General features: G+C 43.1%; 1 protein-coding gene across 2 annotated transcripts in view; it reads left to right on the forward strand.

Moving 5' to 3' along the window:
* The window catches only part of CRHR2 (corticotropin releasing hormone receptor 2), a 141,808-nt gene that overhangs the window by 92,071 nt on the left and 24,094 nt on the right, over positions 1 to 25,643 (forward strand). For both annotated transcript variants that reach the window (XM_064421737.1, XM_064421674.1), the window contains 4 exons: positions 8,790 to 8,907; positions 11,372 to 11,525; positions 14,217 to 14,277; positions 18,376 to 18,448. In XM_064421737.1, the coding sequence (XP_064277807.1) occupies positions 8,790 to 8,907; positions 11,372 to 11,525; positions 14,217 to 14,277; positions 18,376 to 18,448 (406 nt within the window). The remainder of the gene's footprint in view (positions 1 to 8,789; positions 8,908 to 11,371; positions 11,526 to 14,216; positions 14,278 to 18,375; positions 18,449 to 25,643) is intronic.

A 25,643-nucleotide genomic window follows, 5' to 3' on the forward strand; every position in this document is an offset into this window, starting at 1 on the left:
GCAGAGTCCTAAATCTTTTTCTTCAGCCACAATCACAAGCTACAGTAAATAAAGTCATCTGTATTTTCATCATTCTTGTGAAAATTGGGAATCCTCTCCAGTGGATGTCTTGATGGCACAGTGAAGGTTGGAGTTGTGTTTGTGGAGTTTGCAGGGGCTGGGTTTCAGTTCTCCCTTATTTAAGCAGTGAGCACAGGCAGTCTGGGGGTGCCCTGCCTGTTGTGTGTTGGCTGCATCCTTCCCAGCCCTGGAACATCAGTGCTGGAAGCCCTTGTGTCTAAAGCAGGCAGGATGATCTATGTCCTGCAATTAAAATCTGGCTTGAAGGCAGGAGAGCGAAGCTTTGGAAAAGACAAACACACAGATGCTTCCACAGTGGGTTTATTTTTAGGGTCTCTGTACATCCTGAATACTCATGGAAGCTGCTGCTTCTCCCTTTCACCTGAGCATTCCACTCCTGTCCTCCTGATAAAGCTGTCACCTCCTTCCAGGCTTCCATTCTTCCCTTGCTTTTCCTGTGGGAATATTTACATTCCCCCAGGCCACTGCCACCAAGAAGCTGATTTTCCCTGCCAGCCTCTCCAGCTGCTGTTCCCATCTGGAAGCATTAACAGTTCCAGAATATGTGCACTGATGGAGCACACAGGGGAAAGAAACCATGGGGACCTCAGGGGAGGCTTCCATGTGGGTGAAAGCAAATAGGGCCTGACAGGCACAGAGCCTGGGAAATAACTTGCTGTGAGGTATTCTTCCCACTCTGTGCCATTTATGGGTTGTGCATGTGCTTTGCCTGCCCTAGAAAAGACTAAAGAGGGGAAATAATTTTTTAAGTATTGTCCATGATTCTCCTTCTGGCGTGTTCCAGTCGTGGGATGGGAAGGGCTCCAGCAAAGTGCACTCCTGTTTCTCCTATCAGCTTTGGGACAGCAGTCTTAATTGAACATCATTATTAATGGAATACTACACGAATTAATAGAAGGTTTCCAAGCTTCCTTAATAAAGTTTTCATTTGCAATTTTTTCTATGCAGATGATTCAGCTGATTCAGTGAGCTTTCAACCACTCTGGCACATTATTATGATTGTTAATGTTAATTGTTTGTCTCATGCTTTGAATCAGAAAATAGTGGCTCTGTGCATCCCAGAGGAAAAATACCATGTATGGATAGAGTGAGAAAAAACCCAGTAAATCAACAGAAAGCTTCTTTCACTTTTACCAGGGCTATTTATAGATGTCCATTTCTGAATCAGGGAGGCCACCTTTACAGAAAGGATTGATGTGATTTTCTTTCTGCCTTTCCAGATCTCACAATTTTGCAGGCAAAAGGAATGGGGTTTCTATTTCTCTGCTTTCTTTGTCGAATCACACAATTAAGGTCATTTGGTGGAACTAATAAGCAGGACATCCTCTCCCTACCAACAATCAGAAGCTCTTCCTGCCCACCTCTGACCCAGGCTGCAGTCAGCTGCTGGAGAATTTTCCTTTTTTTGCCTTTTACTGCTGTTTTCCTTCGTGGAAGCCCAGCTCTGACACCTGCATGTGAGGTAGTTCAGGATGCTGGTGGTAGGAAATTGAGTCAGGAAACAACGTGGTCTGTTCTCAGGTAAATAAAGGGGTTCTTGTGGACAATTTCTCACAGTACACCTGGCTCTTGATTTACTGATAAGGAAGGCCAAGGAGAAGCATGTTGGCTTTCACCTTAATTGCTTCTTCATGTCCAGCCTGCTGCAGAGCTGAGCTGAGTGCTCTGTGTGTGTGTGGTGAGAGGGGGGCTCATCCCAGATCCCAGATTATCTCATCTGGTTTGGCCAGCACAGCCAGAGACAGGCTCTGGTGCTCTGGATTCACTGGAATACACACATCCTCCTACAGACCATGGAGATTCACTGAGGTTGGAGTACACCTCTAAGATCATTGACTCCAACCATTACCCCAGCAGTGCCAGGTCCACCACTAAACCCTGTCCCCGGGTGCCACATCTGCATGTTTTTTGAACAGTTCTGAGGATGATGATGCACCACTGCTCTGGGCAGGCTGTTCCAATGCCTGACCACTCTTTCAGCAAAGAAATTTTTCATAATACTCAATCTAAACCTTTCCTGATACAACTTCAGGCTGTTCCTCTGGTCCTGTCCCTGTCCCCTGGGAGCAGAGCCTGACCCCCACCCAGCTGCACCCTCCTGTCAGGGAGTTCTAGAGAGTGAGAAGGTCTCCCCTGAGCCTCCTTTTCTGCAGACTAAACACCTTCAGCTCCTCAGCTGCTCCTCATCAGACTTGTGCTCCAGATTCTTCCCCAGCTTTGTTTCCCTTCTCTGCACAAGCTCCACTACTGCTGTCCCCAGATTCCTGCAAATATAAAACAAGGCACTTCATAACTCAGTCTCCCATGAGAGTGTGCTGTCACTTGCTGCACTTCTCTACCCAAATCCTCACATCATCAGTCTTTGAAACAGGTTTGCTGTCATGCAGACCAACCCATGATGAAAAGAAACCAAAATTCTCCTGGTGACACCATGCTCGGAGCCAGGTATTGATGGTCTGCTGGTTCTTCCTCTTCCTTCCTTCATCATTCCCTCCAAATGGAAGGATGGAGAACAGTATTAGTGCTTCTTATCTCTTAACCAGTTGTCTGGGTCACGAAGACATGAAAACATGAGGACGTGAAGACATGAAAACATGAGGAGATGAGGACATGAAAACATGAGATGAGGACATGAAAACATGAGGAGATGAGGACATGAAAACATGAGGAGACGAGGACATGAAAACATGAGGATGTGAAGACGTGAAAACATGAGAAGATGAGGACATGAAAACATGAGGAGATGAGGACATGAAAACATGAGGAGATGAGGGCATGAAAACATGAGGAGATGAGGACACCTCTGCTAAACCCACAGCAGGACTCCTGTGCATCAGGCCCTCATCAGAACCTCCTGCCCTTTCAGGAGGATGTCTCTGGATACCTTTCAGCAGGGAAATACTGGTTCTTAAGAAACCACCCTTCATTTACAAAGCCAAGATGCCTCCAGTGGCGACATCTTTTCTCTCCATGTCAGAAACTGTCTGTCCTTTTCTCAAGGAAATTCTTTTCTTTCTGCCAGCTCCTTCACTCAGGGTGACACACACCCCTTGCTTGTGCCTGTCTGACCCTGCTGTATATCAGGGGGATATTTCCTGCCCAAAATCTGCTGTCAGGCACAGCCAGGAGTGAGATTGCTTCATGAACTGAGTGACTGTAGGGTGCAGCACCAAGCACTCCTCCCAGCTTGCTCCCACAGCCCATGGATGAGCAGTTTCTTGCTGTCCAGATCCAGGCTTTTTCTGTTCCTTCACCTTGCAGCTCCCACAGAACAGGAGGGGGTGCATTTGTGAGGAAATGCCTCCTCATCCAGCCCTTGGGAGTGGGCAGACAGGCAGAGAAGAGGAACCTGCACAGACAAAGGTGTTCTGCTGTGCTTAACAGGTTATGAGCTCTTCAGTCCATCATGTTAGTGGAGGAATCCATGGTCTGACCCAGTGAACCTAAACCACAGAAGGAGTCCAGTGACTCCTGGGAGGAGCTGGGGCCACCAGTGAGGTCATTTAATGCGTTTAAATGCAGCCTCTGAGTCAGGAATATCTTCTGACTTCCAGGAGCAAGGAGGTAAAAGAAAGGACCAATTTGCTGTTCAACTCCCCTGTTTCCAATGCTCTTTCCCAAATTAATTTTTATTGATCCCCACAGGGACTGAGTCCCAGCCTAAATGACACATTGGTCAGGGTGAACATGGAAGTTCTTATGTCTTTATGTTCTGACCTCAGTCTTCAAGTTTGTGGTCAGTGAATTCCTGCAACTTCTTTCTTTATTCCATCCATCCTCAGACACATGCACCAGGGAAGAGTTTCAGCAGAAGAGTTCAGACAAAGCTTTGACCAGTGTTTTTTGTCTGAAAAGGATTAGAGTAGGAAGGAAATCATTAATTCCTCCTCAGTGGAAGCCTGTAGCCTCAGTGTGTGTGTCTTGTGATTTGCCAGCCTTCGGGATCTCTGGAGTGGTGATTTGTGCTGCTGTTCTTGCTCCATTCTGCACACATCAACCCTTGTAAAACAAGTGGAAATGGCATAAGTGATGTTACCTGACATGAAGAGGAATAGTAAACCTTCCATCATCAGATCCTTTGGGCTGGGGAACTCTGAATGGCTTTGTAAGTCACAAATCCCTGCCAGCAGTGCTGTAATTGTGTGTGAAGCAGCAGTTCAGCACCCAGTGCCCTCAGCTCCCATTTCTCCCCTCTCCCCGGTGATTCTTTCCCTCTTGAGAGGCAGCTCTCTGCTTTCTGTGCTCTCATTTTCTTCACGTTGCTACTGCCACCACCCCCAGATTGTGATATCCCCTCCTGAGGTAAGAACAACCCCGAATTTCTTAGCTTCTGGATTTTGGGGGAATTCATTGATGCCAACCCCTGTGCCTGCAGAAAAGCTCAGCTCGCTAACTTCTAACACAGCTTAATGTGTTTTAAATTCCACCTCCTGCCAGTTGCAGAGTGATGGGAATATTCTTTTCCTGTGCTGCCTGTGAGGGCAGTTATTGCTGCTCCTGGAGCACAGGTTTGGTTAGTTTTCCACTCCACAGAGCAAAGCCAATAATTAATCAAGGAGAAAGGAACTGTGGGGCTCATTGTCATAGAAGACTGATATGAGTGTTTAAGTTTTCAAAATGGGACGGGTCATTTTCATGAATAACAGGGGTATTTACATTTAAATTAAGACTCCTAAATTTAAGCTACCTCCCATCTACAAAGAGCCAGAATAAAAACCTGTGGAGGATAAATGACTCCTATGAGTATTCTGAGGTTTTTTTAACTCAGGCTTTGAGATGAATGAGTGTGACAAGGTCAGCCTTGTCCTTTCAGCAAACATTATAGGAGCTGCAGGTCTCCTGTTGTTCAGCACTTTTGTTGCCCAGTTTGGGAAATGTCCTTCATTCAGTGTCCACCTCAGACTCCAGCCTGGCTGCAGAGGTGAATTCTGTGCACAGGGTGAGCTCCTGAGCCCAGCAGAGCAGTCTCAGGTGAATAAAGCCTGGAATGAGGAGACCCTTTCCTCAGCACCCCTCAGATGCTTCACACCTGCTAAATTACAATAACTGCACCCACAGCAGTGCCTGAAAAATGAGAGCAGCTTTCTCAGGTGCCTGCCAAGAGATTGTTCCCCTGTTCCATGGACTGCAGCCCTGCTGTGCCCTGCAGCCTCCACACACTTTTATTATCCTGCACATTCTCCCTCCCCGCTGCAAACCTAACATAATTATTTCTCAAGCTTTCCCTGCCCTTGGCTGTGAATTGCATTATTGCCACTGATTTCTGTGCTGGTGGTAGTTAGGAGACAGAACTATGGGCTCTGGGCTCACTGTGAACAATAACAAACTTTCAGTGTCCAGTTGGGATTCTTATTAAAAGAAAATGAGAGGGAAAAAACAAACAAACAAAAAAGGAAAAGGTTAAAACCATTCTGTGCCTAGGGTCACATCACTGCCTGAAATATTTGAGGAAGTCTGTGACACTTTCAGATCTTTCAGATATCTCTCAGATTATTTTTCATGGCTCTGTTAGACCCAAAGACAGGAAGTTTTTTAGCAGGTAAAAGCACCTATTTACCATCCAAGCTACACACTCAGTGTCTCCAGAAGGGAATGGGGCAGTGGTGTGAGGTTACTCATACCCAAAATATGGCTTTTGATCACGGCAGTGGGACAGGAGAGCCAGCTGTCCCTGTTCCATGTCCAAAGGCAAAGCTTCAGGTTTCATTTTGGTCAATTCCAGCTGCTGGCCACATTTGTAATTTACTTAATTATTGTATTTGTGGGGTGTCCTCATGGCAGGAAGGAATGATGAATCTGACTCCATGTTCTCAGAAGGCTAATTTATTATTTTATGATACTATATTATATTAAAGAATACTAAACTATACTATACTAAACAATACAGAAAGGATGCTTACAGAAGGCTAAAAAGATAATAATTAAAACTTTTAATTAACTCTTTCCAGAGCCTTGACACAGCTTGACGTGATTGACTAATAAATCAAAATAATTCACAGCAGAAACCAGTGAAACAATCACCTGTGGGTAAACAATCTCCAACCACATTCCAAAGCAGCAAAACACAGGAGAAGCAAATCAGATAAGAATTGTTTTCCTTTTTCTCTGAGGCTTCTCAGCTTCCCAGGAGAAAGTCCTGGGCAAAGGGATTTTTCAGAAAATATGAATGTGACACTTAATTTTACACCAGGAGCACACCTTCCCTCAACAAACAGGGCTTTTTGAAAACAAGGAGTGTTTTGATAATTATGTGTTAAGGTTGGGGGTTTCCAACACAGACCAGACCCTCTTGCTCTGGGTCCTGCACAGACAGCACTAAAAGTTTGAAGGATGCAGAGTGATGGGCAAAGAATAAAAACCAACAGGAACCAAGGAGCAGTAAGGAAGGCAAAGATCATCTAGGCACTAGATAAAAACAGAGAATCATAGAATTGCTAAGGGTGGAAAATAAGAGATCATCAAATCCACTGAGTTTATCAAAGAAGACAATGTGGTTTTGATGACTGGGTTCTTCCTGGGAGAAAATCTCTTTTTTATGATCCAAAAATCTACAACTCTTTGTTTGATCCTGTTTGCCTGTGTGTCCAGTCCAATGTCCTGCTGTAAATAAGATTTCCCCTAGCCAGATTTAGTGATGTTCCAGCTTATGGGATGATTAAACTAAAAAATATCTAAATATATCTCTATCTAAATAGATGCCTGCAGCAGGGATTTTTTTCCCCCCACTTCTTTATCTTACCTTTGCCAAGAAATACATTTAGGTGGCAAGTGTGCCAGATCTGTTTTGTTGCTAAAGCTCACAAAAGCAATTAATTTCATCTCAATAACTCACAGTTTGACCTGAATTTCTTAGTTTTAGCCCCCTGCCTCCTTCTCTCCCATGAAGCAATGCTTCAAACTCATCCTTTCATTTGCTAATCCTTGATCTGGAGGGAGTGAATGGAACAGGTAGGTGAAGGGGAGCTGCAGGATGATGCAAAGAGGACAGCCCTGAGCAGGATGTTTCAGAGCCTGGTGCTCTCCTGGGACTCAGCATGGGCAGCTTGGTTGCCCCATTTATTTGAAAGCCAAACCCTGAATCTCAGCCTTTTGTTAAAAGTGAAGTTCTCAAAGTGAGATGGGTCTGGCATGTCTGAGAGCAGTGTTTTGGAGTTTGTAGTTTAAATAAAAGAGAAGGGGTCTGAGCAGCTGGAGATTTGTTCTCCAGATTAACTCATCATGAGTCACTGAGGCTCTCAAACCAAATACCAATTTCATTCTGGCAGCCTGACTCGTTAATCTCAGAGGTGATTTTAACATTGGTTTAGCAGGGTTATACCTCTGAGTGTCTCACTGTAAGTATCTCACATGTGGGAGGTCTTCTGTTTGTTTTTTTGCTGAATTGGTTGAAATCTCTGAGAGGTTTGTGAGGCTGAAGGACATCACAGAATTGCTTCTGACCCTAGACTGACTCATTTAGTCCTAAAAACAGTACAATGAGTGTTTTATGGTAGGAAAATAGCGTTTGTTGTTAAGAAGAGTGGCTTGTTTGCCTTGCAAAAGACCTGAGGCAACAAAAAGTTGGTTTCTGGATTGTGCCTCTTTTTGTTGTCCCTAGGGTGAGATCAGTCCCTTCCAGCTGAGCAGCTTTGAGCCACTTTCTGTGTTTGTCCCACATTATCTGGCAGCTTCCCTGGCAAGCAGGGAGCCTGATATGGCCACTGCCAAATCCCAGGAAGTGCTCTGGCTGTTTGAACCCCTGTGGAAGTGGTTTTCATAAATGGAGGGGTTTGCTTTGAGCTGAGAGAAGATCATTTAATTGAAGATTCTGTAACTGCAACGCTGCAACTTGGCACTTGCCATCCTTTACCAGTTCACAAAGAATCAGAAGAGAAATGTTCTGGTCTTAAATGACTGAACCTGTCACAAGTAACTCTGTCTTGCATCAGGGATGCTTTGTTTTCTGGCAATAGCATCATGCCCTGGCTGCCTCCTGCAGCCATTTCCAGCAGCAAGTATATTTCAGATGTGCCCTCTTTTGTTTCATGGCACTGTGTCCCAGCTTACTGAAGCTCATATTTTACGTTGTGCTCATAACATTGTACCTGCATGGGGGCTGGGGAGGGACTAAAACCAGACACAAATATTTCCTGATGAAGGAGGATGTGCAGCTCTGCCTCATTTTAGGTACAAGTTTAAGCCAGCTAAGCCCAGGATTAAAAAGCAGGCAGTTTATGCTCTCCTGTTGCATTAATTCAAACTCACACAGGTGAGCCTGTTCAAGAATTACCCAAATGTAAATTATTCCCGCTTTGCCAGTCCAGCACAAATATTTGTCACTAAATCTCCTCCTGTGAGCAACTCAGCAGCTTCCAGGGAAGCCTGGTTGTTCAGAGGTTTTTCTATCAATTCCAGTTGTTCTAGAGATGGAGGGAAGGGAAGCAAAACTAATAACCAAGGATGAAATAACAGTTTGAATGTTTGATTTTTTTTTTTCAGTAGATCCAAGCTGTTTCACTTGCTTGACTTGATTCAGTCATGTTGTCAAGACAAATTGTTGTATGTGGCTTTGCAAAAACACAAACCTCCTGTTGCACAGAGTAACAGAGGGATTGCAGGGGGATAAACTGTGCAATGAACAGCATTTATTCATTTGTTCTGTGTGGTTATTGATGTGTGTGTGGATATATTCATTATATATGTTCACTTCAATGTGTTTCCCTGCTCAGGAGTATCAGATGCCTGCGGAATATTATCCACTGGAACTTGATCACCACGTTCATCCTGAGGAATGTGATGTGGTTTCTGCTTCAAATGATAGATCACAACATCCACGAGAGCAATGAGGTGAGTGCAGGGAGTGGCAGGGCCCTGCCCTGGTGCTCAGGGTGCTGAGTTTCTTTGTTTGGATAGTTCAAGGGACACTTACCCACGTGTTCAGAGAGATTTCCATGCTTCCTTTCATTCCAGTGTCAGCTGGGCACTCATCATCCTTGATTAGCTCTTCAAATGTAAGATTTGACATCTGAACTTCAGTCCCATGCTTTGGGAAAACAAATAGAGAAATCATTAGTGCCCACATAAAGTAGGTGTCCATGCATAAATCTCTATTATTACTCACCAGATTTTCTCCTTTGAGAAAATGTAAACTCTGTTAATTGAGCTTTTGCTCTGTCTGTGCTTCTGGCAGTCTCACACTCCAGAAGATAGAGTTTAGGAGCCTTATGGTCAACAGTACCATGCTGTGTGACTTGCCCTCATTATTATGCTGCAAATCTTTATTGAGATTTTTACAGTTACTTAGGAAAAAAATCTGTTGGAGACAGGACTCAAATACCTCTTAAAATGTGAGCACCAAGTGACAATGAAAATATAAACCAAATATAAGGATGGATCATCACATGCCCCAGTTTTCATTAACTCATCTTTTCTCTGCAGCCTTGTTGGGAAAGGTGCTTCATACAAGCTTGGTGATAACTTTGTTATGTGATTGTGGGATAAGTCAGTCAAAGTAACCCCACCAGAATGAATGGGTACATCATTTATTCTAGCTATTGATGTGATCTCTTCTGTGCTGATCAGTGGAGATTAAATAACAGATACAGAACATCAGTGTGGAAATATTTTGCATTAAGTTTATAATGCTTGCAAAAAAAAATCCAGAAAGAATTGGTGAAGTTATCTGGAGCCTAATGGTGGGTACACGTGGGGATAAAGAATCCTCACCAAATAAATAGCATGGTGTGAACTAATTAGCTCTGCAATTTTATTCAATTCTATTCAATTTTAATAAATCCACAAAGGACTTGATCAAAATTCATTTCCTCCTGGTCTCCTACGGAAGTCATGCAGGGGGAGATCTCACCACCATTATTTGTATTTGTTTGTCCCAGAATCCTCTCAATCCACCAGCCAGTTCCTCTTAGTTCTGACACAGGAAAAATTGACTTGAATGTAATTCTTTTTGTACAATTCTGGAAAGGAAAAGGAAAGGGAAAGGGAAAGGAAAAAAAAGGAAAGGAAAGGAAAGGAAAGGAAAGGAAAGGAAAGGAAAGGAAAGGAAAGGAAAGGAAAGGAAAGGAAAGGAAAGGAAAGGAAAGGAAAGGAAAGGAAAGGAAAGGAAAGGAAAGGAAAGGAAAGGAAAAAGGAAATTTTGTTTAAACAAACATTTGAAAACAAAATATTTAAGCTTCTTCTCGGTTGTTTTGGGCTTTAATCCTATTTTAAGGGTGAAGCCAAACTAAATTTCAAATATTAATTAAATAATACAGAAATGAAAGTGTCAACACATCCAAAAGATTTCTTCTTTGTATTTCCATTCAATGCAGAGAAGTGATCACAACTTGTGGATGGGCTGTCATTTTCTGACTGTGCTTCTTGCCCAGTAAATTCTTAAACCTCAGAATTTTACTGGGCTTGGTGGTGCATCTGCAGCTCTGTTGGCTGCCTGTAGACCATCAGTATCTCCTACGTATGAAGGCTAAAATAAAATTAACTGAGGGTGAAAGCTGGAAATACTTCACTAGAATTAGTTTAAAAGGCTGGAGAATGGTGAGACCAAAATGACCAAAATCAGTGATAGCAGAGAACCCAGGTAATGAGAGTTGTGCTTCAGGGAATGCACTCGATGTCTGCTTGGTAAGAAGGAAGTTTTCCCAGACTTGGGTGAGCAGCACTGTGGAAATGACCCTCAGTTCCTTGTGATTTATTGCTGGGATGTTCCCATCTGGAGCTAATTGTGCCTCCCACAGCTGTGGTCTCGCTGCCCAGCCATTCTGGAGAGAAAAAAACACGTTTTCTCACATTTTACAAAAAATTCCTGTTGAGGTCGTAGCAAAATTCAGAGATTACACGTGACATGGTGTGACTTACAGAATAAATCACCAGTGTCAGGAACAGAGGGGATAAATTGGCTGATAAAAACATGCCTTTGAATTATTTTTTTCTTTAAATATCAGTCATGCTCCTTTCCCTCAGTGGAAACCAAGCAAGACCATGACATTGACGCAGCTCACCTGTGGTGACATGACCTGATCCTCTTGGAGGCTTGTTCTGGAACCTGAAATTTCCAGACAGGTTTGGATACAGCAGATCCTGCTTGTTATGGTCAAAGCCAGCCTCAGCAGAAGGTCACAGATGGATCTGTGAGTTCTTGTCAGCACCTAAAATATTGTGATTCCAAGCCACAGGATAAATCTGCGTCCCATGAATGAATTCTACCATTGATTTTTTTAAGGGAACAACAACATACAGAATCTTTGAAATATTCTCACCATGATTTTTAAATATTTTTTTTCTGTTCCCTTTCCAGCCCTGGTGTCGATGTATTACCACTGTCTACAATTATTTTGTGGTGACCAACTTCTTCTGGATGTTTGTGGAAGGCTGCTACTTACACACTGCTATAGTGATGACCTACTCCACTGATAAGCTGAGGAAATGGGTCTTTCTCTTCATAGGATGGTGTAAGTGACCTTTGTGGATAAAATGGTGTTCTGTGGTACCTGGCACTAAAGTGTTAAAGACAAAGACAGGCAAGAATAAATATTATAAATCCCCCTGGGGTGAAATCTGGACCACTCAGTCTGAGTAGACACTTCTAAGTGAGGAGCTGACTTGAAAAAGAACCTCGCTATCTGCCAGTCCAGCTCCACAGCTGCTGAGGGATTTGTTCCTAGAAAACAGCCTTTAGCAAAGAGTCACACATCATCTTTGGACTGTCCTTGGGGCTGCTCAAAGACTCAGCTGTGGCAAAGCTGCCTTTGGGATGCTGAGGTCAGTTATGGTTCCTGAGGTCAGAAAGGGATGTGGAAAAAACTGGAGAGATTCTGAAAATGTGGTCAGGGATCTAAAGGACATGAGCTGTGATGTGAGGCTGAAGGAGCTGAGCTGCTTTAATCTGGCACAGAGGAAGATGAGGAGGGATCTGTTTGGTGCCAGGAGTGATCTGAAAGATAATTACAAAGATGATGGAGCCAAATTCTGCTTGGTAAGAGCAGATGTGATAAAAAGGGACAATACCCATAAACTGCAGACTGGGAGGTTCCAGGTGGATGTTAAGGGAACAGAAAATGCCAGCAGATGGTGGAACACTGAAACATGTGACTTAAAAGCTGTGAAACCTCTGACCTTGGGGCTATTAAAAATTCAGCCAGGCTAAGCCCTGGCTGAGGTGGGTGAGTATTGATGGTTCTGCTCAGAGCAGGAAATTGGAGCAAACACCTTCAGAGATCCTTCCCAACCAACATCTCCATGTTTTGAACTCTGCCAGGAGATGTTTGGCAGGACAAGCCCCAGGCAAAGAGTTTGTTCACTTGAATGAAAATCTGAGGTCAAACAGAACTAGTGAATCTAGCAGTTCTTCTCTGTTGAAGGAAGAAAGGTGGAAAAAAGTCACCAATATTTTCTTTTGTGAAAGCAGAATGACATTTTGTTCAGAAGTGCCTCTCTCTCTCTCTCTGCAGAAGTAATGGGATTGCAGTTCTGAAGGGAGAAACAGCCTTTGAAACAAAATATGTCATTCAATCCAAAATCAGATGGGAGGAAAGAGGAGTTGTAGTAGAAAGAAAATGTTTATTTGGGGCGTTGATTCAATTTTTTCCCCAATAGTTTTCAATTCTCTCGGCAAACTGGAAAATCAGCTGCTTGCACAGCTCTCACACACCCACAGACTGGTTTGATCCCTGGTGTTTTCACTCCCTACCTCTGTCAGAATCCTCTGGGTCTCTCATTACTCATGTAGGAGTGCTGTGAGCTGAATAAACATTTCCAGCCACCTTGTGGGTGCATTCTGGCTCTGCTCTGCCTCCTCATGCACATTTTTTTACCAGTCTTATTCTCAAATCGCTATCCTTCACTTAACAAGGAAAAGTAAAATGTTTTCCTTCAGGAGAGAGGGCATGGCTTCATTTTCTCTGTCCATTCCTCCCAAGAACATGGGGAAATGAGTGCACCAGAGCCTTTGAGTGTGTGGTAACAGGATGAAACAAAACACAATTATCTGAAGGGCACAGGAGCCACCAGGGATGGTGGGGCAGGAGATCAGAGCTGCTCTACTCCTTGCTGAAGTTAAAGATGACCCCTCAGCAACTCAGCCCCGGTTCTCTTTCCATCTCTGCAAAGACTCCATTTCCCACAGAATGGAAAAGTGGGAAGGTTAAAAGAGACAAATTTGTGTCAGAGACAAATGCACCTTCGCTCCTCCATGGGGTTTTTTTTTAAGTCCTGTTACTCTCACTGCAGATACTTGTGAGAGTCACTGGAGCTCTGTACATGCACTCACCTCAGTGATTTCAGTGGTTCCAGAGACATGAACCTGCACTTTGGAATGGGGGATGGAGCTGGTGAGGCTGGACTTGTTTGGGTTTTCCTGAGGTGAGAAGTTAAAGGGGGAATGGAGAGGGAAAAATCTTCCCTTTGAATTTTGACATCCCCTTACCTGAGTGTGAGTCAGGAGGCCACTTCCATTTATTCTGCCTCCCTTCCAAGTGCCTCCTCCAGCAAATCCCCTTCAGACCAGCTGGTTTGGAAGGCCTAACTCAAACCATTTTTAGGGAGTGCACTGATGTCTGTATAGTTAAGAGTAGCTGGATCCTTCAGAAACAGAAAAAAAACCAAGAATTCTGATCCTTCAAGATCTCAAGCTATTCTTTCTCAGTCATGTTTCATAAGGAACAATGAACTCAAAAAATTGTTGAAAGTTTTGAAATTGTACTTCTTATAGAGATCCCAGTATGTTTACAAGCTTCTTGGAGCCTAGGAAATAAAAACCTAAACACCCACTTCCAAGTACTGTCTTTTAAGATTCTGCTGTATCAGCTGCAGGAAAATGAAAAGGGACCAAAACTGGCTTTAAGTCAGCCAAAATACTTCTGCTCACTTCTATGGAAATATAGGTATTTATGAGTGTTTGTTAATATTTTTACTAACTTTCCTTACTGGTACTAAAGTTTTGTTGAGATGATCTTTTTTCATTCATAAATTAAAAGGTCTTAGAAGTTGTGATGTCTCAAGCACACCAAGCTAGGACCACTATTATTTAGAGTCTCCCATTCATTAACTCAGACTCTCCTCACACAAATCTGAATTTACTTTGGTACCATGGACACATCCATCCATCCATAATTAACTCCTAATTTTATTTTTTGCTCCTGCAGGTATTCCCTGCCCAATCATCATTGCCTGGGCCATTGGAAAGCTGTATTATGAAAATGAGCAGTAAGTGATGTTAATATTTGTGTTTGTGTGGCTCTCTAAACAAATTAGGACATGAATACACATCCAAGCCATATCCCAGGTCACATACTCCTGCTTCCCCTGGCTGTGCATTTCCTTTTTCCTCAGTTTGAGGAGCTGCTCCTTGCTCAGCCATGCCTGTCCTGCCTGATTTCTTACACGTGGCATTGGAGAGCTCTTGTTCCCCAAGAAAAATGTCCCTAAATTGCTGCCAGGCCTGATCAGTTCCTCTGTCCCTAAGGACAGGCTCCCAGGGGGATCTCATCCCCTGATTCTTCAAACAGCTGGAAGTTCCTCTTCTAAAATGCAGGGTCCTGACTTTGCTCCTTGCCAGAGTTTTTGTCTGTTTGTCCTGAGCCCTGGGGGAGTCGTGTGCTGCTCCCAGGAGGTCACAACCAGCCAGATGGACACAGGCAGCAAACATGGACTTGCCTGCAGCTTCAAAGACTCTTTGAGACTGCCCAACATTCAGGAAAAATGGGAATTTCCTCTTTCTCTGTCTGAGTATCCATGTAAGTTGTGTGGAGGTTGAGCTGGGATTCAGGTTGTGTAGCTCGTTGTAGTTTAAAAGCTCAGAATAGAAAAAATATTAAGAGAATGCTTCAAGCAACTTCCTGACTTTTTAATCTTTGTATTTAATAGAGATCTTTAATATTAGAGATCTTTAATATCAATTAATATTATTTAATAGAGATCTTTGTGTTTAATAATTTGCTGCCCAGTGAGGCAACTATAATTGGTACTGTGGCAAATATCCTGCCTGGGGTTTTTCACTTCTTTAGCAAAATATGGCAACTCTGGGGGGAAAAAAAAGTGCTGTTAAATCTCAATTTAAAAAATCACACACAAATTATTAAGGGCTATTGCAGTAATTTCATTGATGGGCATTTGTTAAGGGGAAGAATATTAGTGAGATCTAATTAATAATCGTGATAAAACCAGTGGTGGGTTTGGTTATATAAAGAACTATCAGAGAACCCTGAAGAATATTAAGTAGTGCTATTCAGCAGAAATATGTTTTACATATCTGAGTCTTATCACAACTGTCTTCCTGAATTCTCCTCTTCAATATTCAGGGGTGTTTATTTTATCTTTCCAGAGGTAAAAAAAAAAAAGAATAAAAAGTGGTTAAATGGCTTTTATTTCACACAGATCCACCAAATAATTATCAGAGATGCACCAAATAATTGTCAGTGATTTAAGTTTCTCTTTTTGCTTTCAAAGAAATTATTTTATTGCAGGAATAATGGCTTGTGTTGGATTTAAAATAAGAGTTCAGATGATTGGCAGAACAGTTTGCAATACCTTGGCTAAAAGTCCTAGTTGGAACAGTTAAGACTCTAAATATGAAAAATTGCTAATCAATTGCAGACATTTATAATGTTTCTGGCAAATAACTGTCTCTTCTCAGCGTTAGTAACCTGATTTAATTAGAATTATTGAGATTACAGTGTAACAGATCTGGTTTACAACCTAACGAGATGAGCACAGACCTAAAGAAGCTGTTGGGGATTTGGGGATTTTTTTCTCCACTACCTACAAAAGGAACCTTGGAACACCAACACCCCTGGAGAGTCCTGTCTTGCAGAGTCTGTCCTTGGCCACAACCTTGTTTTCTCAGTGTGGAAATAAATCCACATTAATTGTTCACTCAGCACAGCCTTGGTCTAACACTGGACTTCAGATAATAAATTTCAGCATTTTGGTCTTTGAGCCAAGCAGCATTTAAATTCCAAAGAGAAAACAAGCAGCCTTTGCCCTGGAACCTCATTTGTGCTCTACCAGCTCAGTTCCAAATTCTTTGCTGACTTTTTCTAGCCCACTAAGTTCTGCCACATGCTTCAGTCTGCTTCATATTAGTCCCTCTGCTAGGGCAGCCAGATTCCCAGGAACTCTTTGCTTCTCTTAGTTCTCTGAGTTTCAGGCATTAAAAAATAGTTCTCCCAAAATACCCTTCGAAATCTGCTCTCAAATGTAGATCTTGCAAGTTCTGGAGAAATTTGTTTCCTGCCCTGGCATATCTTGTAATTTTTTTTTTTTTCATGTCTTTCCAGCTACATTAAAAAAAAATAAAATTCAAAAATACAGTTTCATTCATTTAAGGCTGCCCTGGGGATTCTTTTTGGATGATAACTTGGCTGGAGGAAGTACCTTATTCCAAGTCTTGCTCTCATGCCCGAATTTTAGAAGATGATTTGCAAAATTATCAATTCACACTCAGTGCACCAGGGAATAGCAGACATCTCTCGCATTTCTAAAACATTCAAAGCTCCCTCATTCATTTGGAACTTAAAGGATGTGGGAACTGAGCCAAGAAAAGGCAAATAATTGTGAGGTACTGAACTGTTCCTGATTCCAGCTGCGTACCCCAACACTCCTGTCCCGTCAGAGCATCTTGCAATGGGCAAGCAGCTCCTCCTGTTTTAGCAAACACCACATTTTGGAGAGGGGCTTTGAGGGCGTGGTGTGATCCACAAGGATCCCATCTGAACCAGAGCTTTCCTGTCCCTGTTCATTTCCCCTGGACTCGTGAGGTCGTGTTTTACAGACTCCAACCTCTTTGAGGCAACTTATTACATCTTGCTGCTTGTAAAAGTGCAAATGTGGCTCTGTGGTCTCCCTGGCTCAGGAATTATCCCTGTTTCCATGGCTCCAGTGGCACTAAATTATCTGTTTCACAAAGCAAACTTGGCGAAGGCATAACTTTTGCTATATAGATTTGTTATGGGGTATCCATGACAGGGAAGAAAACTCTTAGACCCTTGGACTCCAAAATCTACTTCCTGAGGGATCTGGAGCTCCAATGATCTCAACCTTAAGGAATTATGAATGCAAAGCTGTCTTAGCTTGGTAGAATCCTGGATGCAGACCCTGTGGCTGTATCTGTAAAACTGAATTAGCTGGGCCTGGATTAATTCCAAGGCTCGACTTCCAAATAGCATGGAGTAATTCACACCCTTACCATTAAATCTTCTTGGCCTCCAAAATCAGGGGAGCTGCAGTTTGTGGACTGCTGGGAATGTCCTCTGGCTCCAGATTTGTTCCCCAGGAATAGTTTTGGCCTTGGTTAGTTTTTGGCCTGGACCAAAACTACCCCAAGGAAAAGGGAATGGTGTGAGTTCAACCTGAGCCCTGTCTCTCATTCATGTACCAACATAAACAGAGCAGATTTATTATCCTCAGGGAAGAGGATGAAGTGAGTATCAGTGTGGGTTGCTGTGAAATCACGGGGTTCTTTTCTTGTGTAACACAGCAGGGAGAAAAACACTTGGAATTGGTGGAAGTCAGGCCGGAGCTCGGTCACGTGTGACACATCCAGGCTCTCCTCTGCTCTGGGGCCACTCACCTCACCTGTGATTTCTCTTCCCCTGAGTCCATTTCCCAGCCTGTTTTGGGTTGTCCCAGTTTGGAAAGGAATGTTGGAGCAGGAATTTGGTGGCTTCAGATGGTGGCTCTGCTCTGTCTGCTGGCTTTGGTGGCCATGGAATCACAAGGGTTGGAAAAGGCCTCTCACCAACACTGCCAGGTCCTCCACTAAACCCTGTCCCCAGTGTCACATCTACATGGTTTCTGAGCACTTCCAGAGTCCCCAGTGGTCCCTAGATTAGTTCAAAGCCAATGAGATGACTCCTTACCCATTCAGTGCTTTATTTAGACAGCATTTCCATGAAACTTGAGACATTGCTTTAATTAACAGCCCTTACTTTGTAAATGTGTCTCTGGGCACTGCAATGGATAACAGGGTTTTTTTCTCTTACATAAAATACTTCTTTAATCCCTTTCTCAGACATCTCCTGCATCCTTTTTACAGCAGGTTCTCACATTTCTTATAAATATTTACATAGGCAATAGCCAAAACCATAGAGGGAACATGAATGTTTTAATGGAAGGGGAAAGTGGGGCTCAAATCTGTGTCCAACCACAGGTGATGTGCAGCATAAAATTCCATTACTTGCTGATTATTTATATATAAACAGTGCAGTGAGCAAAGGAACACCTCTCTGTAGTGTCCTTCATATTGCAGTCTAAAAGTGAATTTACCTTTACAAATTGTTTTCTTATGTGTTTTGTTTTTCACAGGTGCTGGTTTGGAAAAGAGCCAGGGAAATATATTGACTACATCTACCAAGGGCCAGTGATTCTTGTTCTCCTGGTAAGTGTTTATGTGGGTGGGAGGACACTGCCATCTCCCACTGAGAGAAAATTTTATCTGTCATGTTCCACGTCTGCTTTTATGAAAAATAAGACACAAACAAGGCCAAACATCTTCAGGTGTTCTCTGAAGTGGCCTCAGCAGATACTGCAAGAATTGAAGTGATTTGGTTTTGGCTGTTCCTTTGGGTTTGGGCAATTCTTTCCTCCTCCCTCTGCAGTGCTGTTTGCCTTTGCACAAGGTTTTGACAGGTGGAAAGGAAAAATGTTTGAAGCCAGGGGGTGCATTACAATATCTGCTCATCCACCTGGTCTCATGGTGACAACTACAGCAATTCTGTCACGCACATTACTTAGAAAAACCTAATAATCACAGTCAGGAATTGCATCTTGCACTATCAGCTCCATTTCTTCTATCACCAACACTGCTGTGTGTTTGTTTCTAGATTTCCTGTTGTGAAGTTTCCTTCCCAGTGCTGCCCACGCTTACCAGGCTGTTTATCTGTTTACCCAACACTGTCTCTTGTGCCAACCAAGATTAGGCAGAGGGAGAAGGAAGCTCATTCATAACCCATTTTGAGCCTTCAGCTGAAGCGCAGTGGTGCTTTCCCAGAAAAAAAAAAACAAATGAAACTGAGTGTGGATGGAAAGTATTAGTTAGCTGTTAGTAAGGACAAAGCTGAAAAAAGGATTCTGCTCTTCCAGGCAGATGAACCAAGAGTGAATTCCCAGGGCTCAGTGGGTTCCCCCTCTTAGGGAGCCAAGGTGTCTGGGTTTGAAAAGCCAGGTGTCTGCTAAGGAAGGCAGGAACCTCCCCTGAAATGGAAAATGTAAACCCCCTCCCTCTGAATTATTATGATTTTGAAATTAAAGGGCTATCAGGCAAAGATATGGGAATAGGAATAACAGTTCTTTATTAGGAAAATTAAAATGCAGATGCAATAGTACAAAAAAGAAAACAAACACTGCCAGAGTGACAGCAGGAGCTGAGCCCCTGTGGGTCAGGGTGGTGGCACAGTCCCATCCCATGGGGGCTCAGCCCTCCTGCAGTGCCAGCTGTGCTTCTGCTGGAGCAGGGATCCTGCACAAGGCTGCAGTTTTCCTCTGCAGCTCCAGGGCTGCTGGAGATGGGCCTGCTCTTCCTCTGGGAATGCAGGGCAGGAGAAAGCTGCTCCTCTGGGAATGCAGTGGGCAAAGGCTGCTGTGCTGTTCCAGGCTCAGATTGGATCCAGGTAGGAATGCTTGGCTCCTGCCCTGGGCGGAGCATCTCCCCATGGGATGCTGGAATTTGATCAGCCCTGCAGGGACACTCAGTAGCCATGGACAGCAGAGATCTCCTGGAGGGAGGATTGGCTGTGGGAGAGATAAAGAAAACTGCCCCATGAACAGAGGAGAACTGCCCCACCTCTGACAGATGGGGACAGAACACACACAGATCTTACAACTCAGGACACAAGCTTGGCTGGAGCTGTCCCTTATGTCACTCCAGTCCCCACAGGGAAGGTGCAAATGCTCCTGAACATGCACCACTGGCAGCTTCCTCAAGGCTGAGGAGCCTCATGTTCTCTCTTTGTCAGTGCCCTGTTCATGGGATTCAGCATGAAAAAAGTTTCTGTTTTGCCCAGCAGCTGATCTGTGTACTGGCAGCAGGAGAGCTCATTTCTGTTTAATTGTTAAGGTACAGCAAAAAGATCGCCTGAAAAGAGGAGAGAAAAAACCCCATCATAGAGTATATTTTTATGTAAAAATACTTTTCTTTATGTTCTAAGGAGAGAAATAGCAATGGGTGTGATATACAGAATATAAATTGTGTTGCTGAGGGAGCCATCACAAAACCAGAAGGAGCCTCATAGTAAATTGACCTCACTGATACAGAGATTCCCTCACAAATAAATCCTGTTTAGACAACACAAGGTGGGAGATTTGTGACGCGTGGAGCACTTGGGTTTCACATCATTGCCTAGAAATCTGTGACTCTGAATTTTCCATAAGCCCTTTAGTCCACAGGATCTGTGAAATCATTGGGTAGCATCTCTGACAGATACCATAGTCATGAAAATGGCTTTTTTCTCCCCAGAACAACACTGTAAATATTTATAGACCCCAAAGACACCCAGAAGATGGAGGTATAGTTGGGAGCTGCTGCTTTCTATTCAGGTCATTATATCTGCCTCTAATTTGGAACAGCCTTGAGACCCTTCTAAACTGGGCTGAAGAGCCCAGAGCTGACACTGAACTGAACCTTCCTACCTTGGCCTGCCTGCACTTGAGCCCTAATTAAAACACTAATGAGCTAGCAGCAGTAATTGCACTGTGGGGTGGAAAGGAGCTGATACCATTTGAGGGCAAGCTCTTCTTCCCCTCACTTCAGGGTTATTCCTGCTGGGGGATGAAAGCATCCCTCTGCAAATAAAATCTAAACTGCAAATCTAAAACCTCCTGTTACAGCACACTCCTGATTCCTAAAATCTGCTCCCCTGCTTTTTTTATTTTTTACTTGAACTGTCAGTTCACTTTTGGAGTGTTTCTAATTAAAACCCACAACCCCACGGTATATTAAAGCCACTTGACATGCTCGCTTGTTTGATCCTTATGTGAATAAATTCAAGCTGGAGATAATGACTGAAGCATCACTTGCTGTTATTGGAGTCAGTGACCCTTTCAAGGGTGCTGTGAAAAGTGCTGGATTAAAAGCACTGAAATTTGACGTGTGCCATGTACCCAGGGCAGCACAGTCTGCCCTAAGTGGGATTATGGCTCTGCCTTAGCACAGACAAAGGGCTGCCTTCCTCTTCCCTCCAGTGAACAGTGGCCACCACAAGTGGAAAACAGGGATTTCAAAAAGAGAACAGCTCTGTGACATCTTCCAGTCACTGCTTATGAGTTGGATTGGAACTAATGGGGGATTGAAGTGGAGCTGCAGCTGTGTTTTGTGAAAGAAAAAACAGGACAGGGCACAGGCCTGATGGGACAAGGGGGAATGGCTTGGAGATGATGGAGAGTAGATTAAGATGGAATATTAGAAGTAAATTCTTCCCTGTGAGGTGATGAGGCCCTGGCAAGGGTGCCCAGAGCAGCTGTGGCTGCCCCTGGATCCCTGGAAGTGCCCAAGGCCAGGTTGGACAGGGCTTGGATCACCCTGGGATAGTGGAAAGTGTCCATGCCATGTCAAGGGGTGGAACTGGATGATCTTTAAGGTCCCTTCCAACCCAAACCATTCTATGACAACTCTGTGAGACAACTATCCCAGGCCTCTGCTGGAAAAATAGAGAGACACGAATGTTACAAGAAGAAATTAGTGTTATTTCCAAAAGAGGACCAACACTAAAAGCTGAAATTCTAAATACTCCATGAAATTACTGCTCCTGTGCATCTGGGAAAGTTACAGTTGGCTTCACCCCCCTGAGTGGAGAGCCAAGAGCTCAGTGTCCAGCCCAGGTGAGCTTTGGTTACCCCTTGGACACATCTTGGTGTATTCCAGAAGCATCATTGCACCAGCCAGTGGCAACAAGAGTGGAGTGCTGAATATTCCTAGAGGGATAAACTTGCTTCTAAAGATGCAATTCTGTTTAAATATTATTTTTAGGACTTTTTTTCTGACAAAAATTACTTCCACTGGTCTTGATTTCTCATTTTCTCACCTCTGAGCATTGAGCTGTTGCAGCACAGGATGGTGTAACACAAGGAACAGGTCATGCAGGAGCTCTAAGCCTCACTGGGAAATAAAGACTGGCCTAAAAAAGGACTTTGATCATGGCAGCAGCCCTCAGGTCCATCCCACATCACATTATTGTGTCATATCTCAGGTACAAAACCATGAATGAGGCAGTGGAGATGCTGGATTGATTGATTGATTGATTGATTGACTGATTGATTGATTTTCTACTTGTCTGTGTAGAAGGAGCTCAGAGATTGACTTGGGCTGAAAACAGGGAAACTATTTTAGAGACAATTGCAGAAAAAAGGGAAACTGAATATAAGTGCTGATTCTGTATATTGGGCAAGAAACCTGTGTTTTTATTGACAAAACATCTGAGGGAGAAAATTTAGGTAATAATTTTTTTTTTGTTTTGTTTCATTTCTGAATTGATTTTGACTTGTACATATCCCACAAGAGAACTAACAATTGAGCACACTGGATGCTTTGAAATTTAACCTCTGATAGCACTGGAAAAACACACTCTATTAGGTATTTTCTCTTCAAATGAGCACATTGGGGTTTTTTAAATCTTTTCTCAGAGTCACATAACTGAGTTTTAATCACACACCACTCTCTGAAGCTAAAGAAGGGGCAAAGGGGTGGAAAAAAAAGCCAGGGAAGCGAATTCCTTAATAAAATCAGTGAACCCTCCTGATTTTATTAAGGAAAATACATTTTTTGTGTTGAATTTGAGATGTAAAACTGCCAAGAACTGGTGAACCACAAAAACAGAGCAGGGTCAGAGGACAAGTCTCAGAGAAGAGGCACCAGAGGCAGTTACCTGAGCTGCTTTTTCCCTCAGTAACTTCTGCTGTGAGCTGACCCCAGCCATGAGCTGCTCTGCAATATTTCTCAGAGTTAAGACTATATAAATTTGTAATTTTTCAAACAAGCAGATAAATTTTTTTTCCCCCAAAACCTCTCATTCAGCTTTAATAGATTTTTTTTTTCCCCTCTTGTGTTTGAGAACTGAACAGTTTTTCAGAACTGAACATTTTGCAGCCTCTGGGGTTTTTTTTGTGCCTGATTGAAAATAATTCACTACAACCAGTTAGCTGCTGGAGTGAGTGGGTGTGTATGAGGTGGGGGAGGCCCTGGAGTTTACTTCTGCCTCTGCCTTCATCATTTATTTGATTTTGAATGAGTTAGATTGCTGCTCAAAGCTCAGCTTCCCCAGCTATGAAGCCACTTTAATGATTATCTATTTTTAAATTATCTATTTAAAAATTATCCTCCCTTGCTTTGAGATTCCTGGATGACAAGTAGAGGAGTTAAGGGTCCTTATTTCAGTGTGGAATTTTGCTCAGGAGAGAAAAGCACAGATAGCCAAGAGGTCTTTATGATGTGCTGCTCATTCAAAATGCAGCATTTTTCTGGTGGCAAGTTCAAAGCTAACCCCAGCAATCAAGGTGTGACCACACAAATGGCATCCTCTTGCCTGTTTTTTTCTTTACCAGTAATTCTAGGTGGGTTTTTTTTATTTCCTTTCTTCTGCTGGGAACTGGGATGAGGTTTTCAGGGAGCCAGTGAGCGTAATTCCAGCATTTTGTTTGTGAATGAAAACTCCCAAAGCTCATAATTCTCCACGTGAAGCTGAGATTGTTTTGTCTCCCCCTTGGTGTTACCTTCCCATCAGGTGATTTCCTGTGCCAGCTTATTGCCTGATCACTCAGTCCCTGTAAAGACTGAGCTCTTTGCAATCAGTCTTGATTTTTGCTGCTCTGAGCAGTTTGATGCCACTAAAAATCTGTCAGCCTGTTCTTCAATCCCTTTTACAGATCACTGAGATCGGTGTGAAACAGCACAGATCTGCTGCTAGCCTCTTTCCACTGAGAAATCAGAATAATCTATGTGTATATATACATATATATGTATTCCTGCCCTTCTTTCCTTGTGTTCTTATGCATAGTGCTCTTCCCTTCAAGCCTGCAACAGCCAAATTTCTCTGGGAACCTCTGGAGTTTGGAATTTGAATTCCTTTCAGAGGATTGTCCACTGGATCTCCCTTGTTCTCTAATGGACTCCTTAAGAGGACTTCACAAACCACATCATTCTTCCCTTCACACCTTGTTTCTCTTCTTTACAAAGAATTTGTCCAGATCAGCTTCAGGTTATGGGAAACATCAGCATCTCAGTGCAGCAACCACTGCCTGATGCTGTGGAAGGCCTTGACAGGAAAAAAAAAAAATCAGTAAACACCTGAGTTAGTTCAGTTTTTCAAAAACAAGGCTGTGGAAAGACAGGGTGTTTTTAAAGTTTGTCACATCAGAGAGTGGAGGTGCTTAAGCTTATCAACAAAATCAGCTGATTTATTGACAAAAAAGGAATTTTTCATAAGTGAGAGTTATCCTTCCACTGTCCCAGGGTGCTCCAAGCCCTGTCCAGCCTGGCCTTGGGCACTGCCAGGGACCCAGGGGCAGCCACAGCTTCTCTGAGCACCCTGTGCCAGGGCCTGCCCACCCTCCCAGGGAATTTCCTCCTAATATCCAATCTAAACCAGCTCTATTTCAGTTTGAAGCCCTTCCCCCTTGCCCTGTCACTGTCTTCACTTCTTTTGATCTGCTCCATTTCAAACACCACAGTCCACATTGCTGAAGTTCTTCAGATCTTCTAAAGAATAGAAAGTTTTCTCACTCACTGTTTTATATAAAGTATCTCACCTGTGTATGTAGCTGTATGCATTTCATTTCTGTGGGTTTTTTTGCTGAAAAGCATTCTCTAGTCCTGTGTAAGCATCCTCCCTGCTGATACAATTGCTTCTCTGAATATTTTCTTGGTTTCTACTGACTCTCTTCACACTTCTGTTTCCACTTCTGCATTGTTCTGTTCAGAGACTTGAGTTTTTTTATTATTATTATTATTGATATATTTTTTTCATTTCCCCTTCTCCTTCCTATCTGAATCGCTTATGTTTTTTCTCAAACACTGATCAAATTAGTTTTCCTATTGATTTTTTAAAATTTCTGTAAATATGAGATGGTTCCTCCAGTGCTTTGCAGTTCATGACCTGCTGACATCCCTGACTTCTTTTTGCAGGACTTTTATCATCATTTCTGCTGTTCTGCATGCAGGTTGTGCTAGCTGCACAGAGCACAAAGATAATGTGCTGCTCTGATTACAGCCCATCCAGAATTTATCTCCAGTTTTGCCACCATTGCTATGATTGACTTTTTGCTATTCACATTTTGTAGTTGTGGAGTCAATAAGTGCTCATCAAGGTGTCCAGTACCACATACATTCTGCAAATTTTCTGAAATTTCTACTTCTGTGTAATATTCATTCTTCTTAATCACATAAGGATTTCTTAATCACATAATGATTTCTTAATCAAATAAGGATTTCAGGAATCCTTATTCCTGATTGTACATAAAAGTGTTTTCCAGCCCTTTGCCCAAAGGACTCATTGTAGTGCCTGTGACCTTTGAAGAGGAAACTTTTGTGATAAAAAGCTCTGTCTGAGGATCAGATCAGGCCAGCATGGTAGGACAATTAAAAC

Source organism: Passer domesticus, chromosome 1, assembly GCF_036417665.1.
Source record: "Passer domesticus isolate bPasDom1 chromosome 1, bPasDom1.hap1, whole genome shotgun sequence".
NCBI lineage: Eukaryota > Metazoa > Chordata > Aves > Passeriformes > Passeridae > Passer > Passer domesticus.